Genomic DNA, 12,333 nt, shown 5'->3' on the forward strand with positions numbered 1-12,333 from the left:
CAGCACTCAAAGATCAGTACCTGTGCTTGCACCAGCGCGCACCTACACATGCTCAAGCAGCTGCTTTCACACCCCCTTTCTCCTTTCTTTTCCCCCTCTTTTACAGTTACCAGGGCACACACGTAAATGTTGAGTCTCACTGGGAAATGAGGGGCTCGCTTTGCGCGTGCCGGCGCTGGCGGTGTGGACGGGTGCCCTGCAGCCCGCACGCTCCCGCTGCTCCTCGCTGTCTGAGCGCGTCCTGTTCGCAGCAGCTTGGGGACGGAACCAGACCAGAGGCCACGGGCTGCTGCTGCCGCCGCCCGTTGTGCTGTTTGCACTAGGTGACAATCTGCACACTAAGCAACATGTATAAAAAGGTAACGCTGCTTATGTATAGTACATATCAAGCTATAATTAACTGGAGATGGCAATTACAAGTAAAACTGTGCTCCTGGGTTTCCAAGAAACCAGAAAAACATATACACACACTTCTCGTTTATACATTGAAATGTTTCCAAGAAAAGTAAAGTAAAAATATGTTTTATTGCATTTGCAATTAAAATAGGTTTCAGTAAAATCTATGTTCATGATGCTCATAGTTTTTCCTGAAAGCCTCTGAAAATCAAATCGCTTAAGATGGTCCAAGCTGGATGCCCATAAAGTGACTCACCCAAATCATCCTAGTCACTTTAGAAAATCCTTTCCCATTTGTGACTCCTTTTACACAGCATCCCTCCAGCCTCAGCAAAATTCCTGCTTGACTATTGCCTTACAGCTGACAGGTCTGCCCATCCACAGGGAACCCATCTCGGGAACATGAAAGCTAGATAATGGATCATGGACACATGTGGAAAATGCCTCTGGGCTTTAATAAAGTGATTCACCAAGGTGGTTTCGAGTCCTGAACCCATACATCCCTAGCAATTGCTAATTGGCAAGTTCAGATCTGAAAGCTAGAGCAGTTATGATCAACACAACAAAAAACTCCACCAGCCTCAGGGTGAGCTCTGTAACACTAACCGTGGCAGCAAAGAATGGAGGAAAATTCTGGATACCCCCAGACCGGTGTTTGTTGTCCACAACGTCTGGGATCACTCTCTGCATCATCTATACATCAGTGTAGACATAACGTACATTTTTATGCAAGAGTGTGCCTATGTACACACGGCTAAATATTAGACTAATCCTCTTTTTGCTCCCTGACAGCCCCCACAAAATCTCACTGTCAGCAAGCAACCGGCAGGCAAACACCGTGTCTGAGAAGCTCAGGGGGCTGCAGCTAAACCACCAGGCAGCGTTCGGAGCTTCTGAGCCCAAACCCTTAGTGGCTACACTGTAACATCCTCTATTTCTCACTACCCACCTTTCCCAACTATCCTTTTCCTTGCAGACTGGAAAAAAGCATATTTGGAACAGAATCTAATAAATAAGGCACCACTTGCCTTCCTCTCAGATCCTGCTCCTTGTCAGGGAGAAAAATTTAACGAGAGCCCTAGATCATAAAGTCAGGAAGCTCTGGAGAACTCAGGTGCTTCTCTGGATCTGAACGTCCCACCTGGATAGTTAGTGGAAGGACTAAAACATACGTGGCAGGCAGGAACGGGCACCCAAACTTCACTGCCTTTGACTTTTTCCTCTGTTGGCCAAACGCAAGAGACAGACATCCCTCAGCTTGGGAGATGCTGGGTACTCTGGGCAACCATTCGGCCGGGACTATTACCTTTAAGTAGTCACCCAGCAAGCCAAAATGCCACTCTCATCTAGGACAGATCAGATTCAGTTTTATCCTTCCCTGTCTCCACATTAAACAAACAAGCAAACAGATAAATAGCAAAAATAAAAGAGTGCCTCCCTGATAAAAGTTTTGGCATTTATTTTCTCAAAACCTCCAAGCCCTAGTGTTGCTTTGGAAAAAAAAAAAAAAAAAACCTCTAATCCAGCAAATGCAATGTTTTTCCTCCTGCTACCATGTAAAATAACTCTCTGCCTTGTGCAAGCCCACCAGGAGGCCTGAATTAGAAAGGAAAATAAAATAAACTTCGACGTGGTTCGAGGGTGAGAAGTGAAAACAGAAGGGGTAAGGAGAATCCCAACAATAGGGAAGTAACAGAATAAAGTGAATGCAGATGGTTCCACTCCTGTTACTTAATCAAAAGGCTGTGCAGAGTCACTAGAGCCAGCATAAAGTCATGTGTTAGAACAACAGCTGATCTGTATTAAAGAAGATTAACTCGCAGTGCCATGGTGGAGGGCCTGGGATTATTTTATGTACTTCTATTGCCGTACAAGCCGTCAGCACAATTACTGCCCTCCGATGTGAATGACTGATCTGTAACCACAGCTAAACAGCATGCTGCTTAGGGGCCTGGGTGCTTCATGAAGATGAATTTCCATACCATCAAAGTGCTTTTAATGGGCTTCCTGATCCAACCACAAGGCCTGCTTTGCAAGTATATAGAACTCAGGATGAAGGCTTCCTGTCCAAAAGGATTTGGTCGGTTGTCACTTGACAATTCCCAGCCAGCACAGGGGAGGAGAGGGGGGAGATAGGTAGAGTTGTCTCTGCTTTGGAGGATTAAAAAAAAAAAAAAAAAGAGGGTACAGATGCTTTCTGAATGCAACCAACTGCTGTATCCACAGCTGAATTCAATGTGCTTAACAAATAACGGCAATTTAGCTATGCTTGCGAGGAATAGCTTGAGTCACTTTGCATTAGCATCTGGCTGAGTGTTAAAGTCATTTCTACATGGGGAGCAGAGAAAAGAAATTTCTGCTCCGAGCATCCTTTCAAGAATGCTTAAATATTTGAATATAAATTCCTTTGTGCTTGTGATCACTTCTTCTTATATCTGACACTCTGCTTTCCCCTTTTCCCTTCTGGTACTCTTCTATATGAAATGCCGTAAACATGCTCCATCCCTCTCTTTCTTTCTCTCGCCCCATACCAAGGCTCTTATTCTTCTAAAAGAGATTGTGTATAGTGCCAGATACCTATTACACTGACCTCTTTTTAGCTTCCCCTTCCTCTCAAGAAAGTGCATGAAATTGGAGTAATTTCTACATCATTTACACCCAGGATAGGCTGATGAAAAAAGTACAGTAGTGAGAGACTCACACGTACATTTAACATTCATTACCCAGACTGCTGGCTTCTCACAGCTTATTGATCAAACTCCATCTAAAAAAAACAAGGAAAATGGAAAGCTATCCAAATTAGCAATCTGCTCATTCTGGACAATATTGTTTGACTCACGAGCTTCCTAGGATGACCGACTTTGAAGTTTCTGCTAAATAGCTGATCATTTTTATTCATTCTATTTATTGGGCTATCATCTCAGTGATTCACAAAAGGCCTTACAGTGAAAAGCCACTGGAAGAGGCTTCAGTAATATTCGGTTTACACCAAAAGCAAGAGTCTTCTCAGTTGTATTGCACGATTCTGTTTCATCTCAGAAAATATTGCAGGGGAAAGTGGAGTTCAAGAAAAAGTCTTGCTAAATAGATAAAGTTGAGATGCACACAAGAGTTTGAGTATGTATCTTAGCTGGCAGTATTACAAGGACATCTCACTGTAAAGGCAGCAGCTAAAGGACTGGCAGGTCCATTTACCCTCTGTAAGCTGGGCCAGCGCACAGAAAGACGTCAGGGATTTCCAGAGAACAGTAGGAAATCGTGCACTCTGTGACAGGTGTGACAGCTACACTATGTACAAGCTTTGCAAGAAAATACTCACTTTGTCTATATTTTGTTACAGTGCAGCTTAGGGAGCCAACTCAAAGGCAGAAAGTGGCCAGGCCCACAATTCCTCTGCTTCTAAGTTTCACTAGAAATACTTGGTGCAGTTTCTGTTGTCAATTCCCTGATTTTTCAATTTTATTAAGTCATCTAACACGACTTGACAGTGCTACATTGCGATGGTCACAAAATATCATATATGACAACCTTGTAGGGCTAAATACCCAGAAGCTGAGCCTGAGTATCAGCAAAGCTTATGTTCCTAAAGAAGCTTGAATATTTTCAAATCCAGCTCATCTCACAAACACATGTAAGCATCTCCATAAAGCAAGATTTCTACTTAGACCCAGAGATTTCCAAGATCACCTTGTCATAATACATATTGACAGGCTGGAACAGAGAATTAGTGGCCTCCAAATTTCTCATGAGAGCTTTAACTCTCCCCCCGCTCCATCACCCCCCTGCCAAGTGTCTCCAGGTCTCTCTCTCTTGTCAGCTTTTTGGTTGTGGTTTTCATTTTGCTTCTGTTTGCTTTTTTGAAGGAAGCCACTATTCTATTGGAAAGGAAAAAAGAAAACAGAGCAAGAGAAAAGAGAAAAGAAAAAAAAGGAGAGAGGAAGAAACTACGTGCTTGTAAGCAGAGATAAAGATCATCTCCTTTGCAAGGGGGGCGTCGGGAACTGACCTTTTCCGTCCTGCAGTTATTGAGACCCAGGCTATTCACAACAGCCACTTTCCCATCGAGCACCTGTTGTTCCCTCCGAAGTTGCTCCTTCATCTGCCGGGCCTCCTGGATTGCCTTGGTAACAGCATCGTGGTCATTTAAATAACCTGACGACGTGATAGAAGAAAGGATATCTTAAAAAAAAAGAAAGTCACAAGAAAACACTTTAGCTTTCGTCAGCGAAATCCACCGCGGTTTTAGCACTGTTAATGAGAAAGAGTTAATAGGTAGAGCCCATAAACCTGTCTTTGCTTGGTAATTCTGCTATGGCTACGATCGAGCCACCTGGATACAAACCACGAGAAACATCAGTGCCAAAATCAGCGTCCTGATACTTGATCCCATTAGTTTCAATATTTTCCTGACATTACAGAGGTTAGTCCTGTGGTTTGTATGCAGCAGGATGTAACCGGATAGGAGTTAGGGGAAGCTTTGATCACGCCAGCAATCCCAAACTCTTAAAAATAGACCATTTTTATTCTTCCCCTTCTAAAATCTTGTGAATACATTAAAATAAACCACAGGTGGCGGTGGTTTGCTATAGAAATGAAATGCATAATGGCTGGGAAGAGAAACCTCATCCACCGAGTGCTCCCCACCACCACCTGTCATTCAGAAATGTATAAGAAACCACAGCTACACGGACCTACATTCCCACTCCTATTCATGCTGCTAAGCGTAGGTCAAATGTCCACTGTTTTGCTGCAAATTCACAGCCTAGGGCTTAGCCTTAGTAGTCACTGAATTATTTCCTTTTAAAATGTTACAAGCATCACCGGCACAGCTAATACTATTTAATTTTAAATGTGACACTTTGTCATTTTTTCTTCCTTCAGCATACTGTAGATTATACTTATTATGATCTGCATGCGATTTGTAGGATAGAATACTGATGGCCGACTTGGAGCCCCGGTCTATTTTTCAAACATTAAAGCAGAGGCTAATATCTATGAATCTCCCTCCCCCTTCACACACACACACACACACACAGACATATACACACGCGCCTGCACGCACACACACTTCTTTCTGTCTTTTAACTAGGGCATAAAAATGGCATAAAATGAATCTGTAATATGAAATTGCCCAGAAAAGGGACTTCTGTTTGTGACATGAGGCTAAATCTAACCAGATCCATTGGCGAATTGTGACAGATGGAGGGACTGTGAGACAGAAGGCAGGCACTAATCACACACAAAATGACCGGCTTGCCTCAACATGTTCCATGGATTCCAGCAAACTTTACACCCTAATCCATTTTTAGAACAAAAAACATCTGGGCCATAAATCCTCTAATCTGCCAAAACACGCTATTAAATCCCATGATTTGTTGAAAAACACTAAGATTAAAGAAAGGAAATATAAAATGGCTAACTGCCGTGTTAGGAAAGTGTTATTAATACTCTTTCTTTGTCTCAATTATGAATGTTCTGTTCCTAAAGAGCCTTGTCTAATCATGTCAGATTACACATCCTTGTTGTATTGCTAGACTCTTCTATCTGATCCACCGATTGCCAAAAAACGTAGGACATCATTGTCTTGCTGCTTCAAACATTTCGGGTGAAGAAGCTGATGTCAGATTAGTTCAGCGCTGCCCTGCTCGAAAGATACTTGGTGGGGGATGTTATTTCTTATTGTGTCTTTGTAGGTTGCCCTCAGAATGGCATTCTGGGCTTCGGCTGGCAGAAAGTAAAAAAGCAGAAGTTTCTGTGCAGTTTGAGTGCTGCTAATTGTATTAAGAGATAGCTTTTGGCTAAGTACCCGGGAACCCTGAGAGTTTTTAATGAAATTCATTTGATCCACACTGCTTTTATCAAATGACCCAGTTCAGTAATTCCAAGCCACTGGAATTTGAGTAATTCCAGCTCTCCTGGCATAAGGAAGGGTATAACCTGCACCTACACAGTGCTACCGGTTGCATTTTTTTTAACCTCCATTTTAACAATTCACTTGGTTTCTTCCCCACTTTGCATCTGTTCCTGATCAAGCTTGCCCCTAGTCAGAATAAATTAAAAAGGAAGCAAACAAACAAACAAACAGTAGTGTTAAAAGCTGGTTGTGCTCCTGATTAGGCTAGGTATAATACTTCCAATCTGTAATGCAGCTGAATTTGCCTAGGAACTGGAATTCATGCCCTTCTCCAGACTATTTTGGCTTTTCCTGAATACTGCTATCTTTGAGACACTTTGGCACATGACAGTGAATAAAAGCAAGCACTCCTTATGTTTTTCAGTAGCTGCCAAGATGCTGGTGTGCAGGGAAATGATTAATATAGAAGCGAGTTGAATGTAAATTATTGTTGTTTAGGGTAGGTGGTGAATTATTGACAGAGAGGGGAACTGCATTACATAAAATGCACTTAGTTACAAGGATTGCCAAACTAGCACAGAGATGTTGTAGATAATGGCAAAGGGTAGAGAGAAGTTGTTTCTGTTTTTAGTACATGGACATATGCCTGTTCCCAAAAAGAAACGCTTGGATTTAAAGTCATACATGAAGCCATGACATGTGTGACTGCTCAGTCTGTGGCATAATTTATATGCTCTAAGGAGAGCTTTAGAAGAGGGCTACGTATCTGCATGCCTGGGTTCAGCAGCTGCTGCAGATACACCCCGCGCGCCCTGGACTGACACCCTCAGCCCCGACTGCTGCCCGGGGCCGGTCGCTGTCTGGCGCCCGACTGCAGGTTCCACATGCAGGGACCCTCCCTGGGAGAACGCCAGGTAAAAAGGCAGCCCAGCCTCTCCACCTCTTCTAACTGTCAGCCCCTTCGCTAAAATTGCTATCGAGACTATCAGCCGGAGCGGGCTTCTTGTGCTATACATCCTTGGAGGCAACTTCCAAAGGCCTGCACAGTATTTCAAGGTCACCAAAGGGTGTCTACATGGTACTGGCTTTTTCATGCTGCAGCTTTGGTTGGATCTGACCTAGCGGTTAGGAGAAGGAAGACTCTGTACAGTGTTTGCAAGCCCTACCTTATGGGAGTCCTCCGTAAAGGACAGACTTTTCATAGAAGGAGGCTGTGTCTGTCCTGCTCCCGCACCACATTTAAAGAAGGCTTATCTTATATATACAGTATGCACAGTGATACTGCTCAGCAACCTCAAAAAGTCACTTTCTATATTTGTAGCTGGGAGATATACAGCAGTGAACTCTATGTCATTAACAATAACTTAAGTATGTTATCTTTTGCTCCACAGTTTTCCATGGTTTATTAATGGTATAACGCATTAATTCTTCTTACAAGAGTGACCTTTAAAGCTCCATTCATCCTCACAGCTTTTATCCAATTACATTATCACTCATTACAGGTACAGCATTTCAAAATCTGCATTTTGTTAAAAGAAGTAAATTGCAGGGGTCTCACACCTATGAAAAATATCAGGTGTGTAAGGAAAGAAGATTGGAAAGGAGAGAACAAGAGATGTCCTGCCACTGAGATGCAGGTCAGATGCTTAACTCCTTATCTAAATGTGAGGCTCACTCTGCTGAAGACAAAGGATTTAATGCGAAAAAAAAAGAAAAAAGAAACTCAGTACATGGACAGCAGCAGAACCACGCAAATTAAGGCTGAAATACATTATTACTTATCCGAGTGTAGTGTAGGGCTAAGTAACACCATTAACAATTAACAATGGGGCATTTATGAAACATTTATACATTCTAACATATCAAACCAGAGAAGTTTATTTTCCTTTGTATAAGACACAGAAGCCTATCCTCTATCTGATATATGTAATGCTCATTAACATTAGGAATAATAATATATGTACAGCGGAAGGGTAACAAAGTGGAATCTATATCCGTTTTAAACTTCAGACATGATGGTGGGTCTTTCTGCTATCTATTTAGGTAGAACATGGGCTACAAAAAGCTGGTGAGAGATCCAGAGAGAAGGAAAATACAGCACTGTGATAGCACAGAAATAGCCCTGACCTACACTTACTTTTGTTCTTTCTGCTGTCTCTGAAAGTGGACAACATGAGATATATGAGATGTTTTAGGAGCAGTTAGTCCCACAATAGCAAGGGTACAACTACCTGCACATTTGCTTCCCCATCCAGACTTCAATTTACACTCTGCAATCTTAATTCAGGTTATATTAAATCACTTCTTACAATAAAATGTTTCAACTAGAAGGATCAGGAACAGGGTGCATAGGCATTTACGTATACAGACACAAAAAACAGTTCCTTTAAAAATTGTGCTTGTGAAATGGTCACCAGGACCATTATTATTTAGATGGTCTTTAGGCAAAGAGACAATTTTGATGGGAGGAAAAAGTAATATTGTTTTCTGGAATGATGTTCAAAAAGCCAGTCAAGACTGCAAGACACAACCTCAAACTTGTTTTAAAGCAAATCTGTTGATTTTTTTCTGTTTTAGTTAGCCATTAGTGTAGTAGACTAAGGTAAAATAACACCCCATACAGTTTTTCAGTGGACTAGGCATTAAAACTGTAATATTTCAAAAACTTATTTGCATCTGTAGACTTCTAATCATCAGGGAAATTTTTGTTAAAGTTTATTCATCACTTTTTTTTTAAGTTGTCATGGTAGAATCTGTCTCTTCTTGATATAGGCCATTAAACATACATCATTTATTGACTGTTATTGACAATGTAGCATCTCAAATAACACAGGTTTTTGTTTTCCCAGGCTTCTGCATACAATCTTGAGATGCTCCTCCTGCACTGTGAAGTAAAATGGGAGTTTCTTTGCTGATCCCAATAAATGCACTTTTAGGTTCAACCTGTGACGCTTATGCATCACTGCCTGCCACTGGCTGATAAATGCCCCCTCTCTAACAACACCTACTAGAGCATAGGAAGAGGGACAAATAAAAGTGAGCTTACCTATTGTGTTAGCTCTGGCTGAAGGACTAGCTAATGTTGCTGGCACAGAGGATTTTAGTGAACTGGCCCCACTATTTATTCTCAGAGTTGGCATATGAGGAGAGGTGGGTGAGGTGGGAGATTTGCCATCAGATGTCTTGGGTTTGGCTGAAAGGTTCAGAGGCTGGGCCACTTCATCCTAGGATGAGCAGAAGATAAAAACAATGTTATTAAAAAAAAAAAAAAGAGGCTGTTGGCACAATACTACCCAAGCGAAGACAGTTGTTTTCAGTTCATATGAAGTTCTACACCTGCAAGGTTGTATGATATATATTATATTAAGATCAAATATGATACCACCTTGTCATGCCACTTTGTAACTGAGATGGCCAGTGGATGGAAAATTAGCATGATAGGACTAGAGAACATTCTCTATTTGCACTTTTTCATGTAAGAATTGTCCCTGAAGAAATTGTTCACATCAGTAAGATATATGTCGCTGTTAATGAAAATTTAAAAAGTAAATTTACAGTTCTGTTCTATTGTGTTGTTTTAAGCTTAAGTTAGGTGAACTAAGTAAGGGCTAAAAGATTTTTTTACTTAAAATTCAACAGCCCTCTACTCCACAGCTGGGGAAAATTGTCTTAAGTATGCTTTTTTGTTTGTTTGTTTGTTATTTTACTTTTGTTTTCCTCTGAGAAGCCTTAGAATTGCAAGCACAAAAGTACCATAAGAAACACATTTCTCTTTCGGCAGAACAAGAGAGCAAGAACGGTTTCCCGTTTCTTTCTGAAAAATTTGAAAAGATGGCCTGGATAATTCTGTAAAAGTCTCCAGACATTTTCACCTTTTTCTGAGTAGGACTTCAAGATTTTAGTAATTATGACTATACGAAACCAGAAAATTTGGGCCATTTCTTCTTTTTTACAAGGTAATTTGAATTAGCCTTAAACCTGGCTTCATTATTCACACAGTGCTATGAAATACTTAAAAACTCTAAGTTATCTTTTGTTTGTCCATCAAAAAAAGAGAAATATAGAAAGGAAATATATATTACAGAAAAGGGATACTTTAGAAATAATTTTCATAGTAATTTTAACTTAAAGTAGCCCGAGATAATGCATGTGGTATTAGATTCAAGCACCACATGTTAGCTTAGCTTTCCTCTGACACCTTTAACTTGGGAAACTCATTCTTTATCTAAATGTTGTTCCACTGCACAATTTTGTTGCAGCTATAGGCACAGAAGAAGTTGATTCTGATCTTCATAAGCGGTGAGCAGGCTCACTGCTGTAGAACTACTCCTGGCTTACAGCAATGCAAAGCAGACTGGAATTAGACTCCTAATGTTTGAGTGTTCTACAGTTACTACTAAACTATCAGTAACTACTATCATATAATACTGATTCTTTTCCACAGAGGGTGGTGTGCTGTAGCACAGAAGGAATTTTATGTTGTACATGGAAGTACTATGTAGATAAATGAATGTCTCAAACCATCAGAAATTTGCCTTTGTTTCCACAAAGCATTGGCATATAGCTTTTCAATTACCCTAAACAAGCAGCTAAGCTTTATCTAGTGCTTTCAACTAAGCACTTTGATTGTATTTGATTATTTTTATGCTTTTGTAATAGTCATAACTAAAAATAAAGCTGAGTAAACAAATGAATCAGGAAAACCGTGGACAAAACTGTCCTCCTTAAAGTGATAGTTAAGTTGGCAAGTTTTGCATAACAATAAAAGGAGGGGAATCAATGGATAAACCTGACTCTGGAGTCTATGTTGCATTGTCACAAGTGACTTACTTAGGCACTTGGAAGGCAGAGATCTGCTTTGTTGGTTCCTAGCAGACTGAAGCCTCTGGGTTACGCAGGTGTTCCAGAACTTATCCCAGTTCAACAAGCAATTGATGTTTTGAGAAGCTATTCTTTCCCCTACGCAAGCACAAATCCATCCGAGTTAGCAAAAAATAGACCTACCTATTAGCCAAGTGGAAGGGGGCTTGCCCTGCTGTTCCATTACTTCAAATGAGAAATTACAGAGCAGTGCAGCTACAGTGCAGGAAGAGGTAGTTTGCACAGAAGCGTAACTTCAGACCCATCAACAACCCAACCAAATGCAGCAATCCCGTGCCAGACTAGGATTCCCCAAGAGCAAAGTTGTCTATTTAGAAGATGCAACGCAAACCTGCCCCCAAACCTGTGTCAGTTCAATTCAAGAGAGGTTAGTTCAGATCCCAATCTTCCCCCTAGAACTTCCTAGAAGTTTTTTCAGCCTTGTCTTTTCTAGGACAAGCAAAGCATCTGGTCTATCCTGTCCCCAGAAAGTTTATTTTCCTTTCCTTCCCTTATCTCACTCCTCCCTTTCCTCAATCCATTTAATCCACTTTTTCTCTCTTTTTTTTTTAACCACATCCTGGTGTGAAGGCAAGGTTTTGTCCACTATGCAACAGGATTAGGGTCTTTTGGGTCTCCTTGAACCTAAATTAGAGATGGGGGAAGTGGCCTTTCTGTCTTAGGCATCCAGTGATGAAGCTGCCCATGCTCTAACTATTCCTCGTAGTAAGAATGCTCTTCTTCATTCAAGTCAGCACAGCCTTCTCCGGAGCCAAGAAGCATAAGGCCTTGTGGAAATAATAGAAGGTGACAGTTGCAGAGCTGATAAATGTCATCCCAGATTGCCTCTTCATTCGCTTTCCTTGCATGTTCAGGCTAATGGTAAATTAATCGGAGGTCACACAAGCTTGGTTCTTACAAAGGAGAATAAGTAAACAATTTTAAGCAGCTCTATGTATTTATAAAATGATATTATTTCACTGTTTAGTCTTCATAATATTTTTACTTCTGTTGTTTCAAAGAGCATTTTCACATCCACCTTGGAACACAAATACATTAAAGACTCAGTAAGAGAGTTTAGAAATTCTTTTCTGGATTCTGAGCTAAGAAGAATTTCAGTCATCCCCTTTATCACAACAGAAACACACCGATTTATCCCACAGGAATGTAAAAATAACTGGATAAACCTGAACTACCTGGCTAAACTATCTACCATCGGGTTA

General features: G+C 41.0%; 1 protein-coding gene across 11 annotated transcripts in view; it reads right to left on the reverse strand.

The window, feature by feature from the left end:
- Positions 1-12,333, reverse strand: part of SOX5 (SRY-box transcription factor 5) — a 599,951-nt gene that overhangs the window by 22,456 nt on the left and 565,162 nt on the right. For 8 of the 11 annotated variants that reach the window (XM_088528386.1, XM_088528388.1, XM_088528387.1 and 5 more), the window contains 2 exons: positions 9,297-9,474; positions 4,403-4,575 (listed from right to left, as the gene is read on the reverse strand). In XM_088528386.1, the coding sequence (XP_088384512.1) occupies positions 4,403-4,575; positions 9,297-9,474 (351 nt within the window). The remainder of the gene's footprint in view (positions 1-4,402; positions 4,576-9,296; positions 9,475-12,333) is intronic. The other 3 variants (XM_088528391.1, XM_088528385.1, XM_088528384.1) reach the window with 1 other exon arrangement.

Source organism: Tinamus guttatus, unplaced genomic scaffold (assembly GCF_059628265.1).
Source record: "Tinamus guttatus ecotype Peru unplaced genomic scaffold, ASM5962826v1 Tinamus_guttatus_pri_ptg000308l, whole genome shotgun sequence".
Taxonomy (NCBI): Eukaryota; Metazoa; Chordata; class Aves; order Tinamiformes; family Tinamidae; genus Tinamus; species Tinamus guttatus.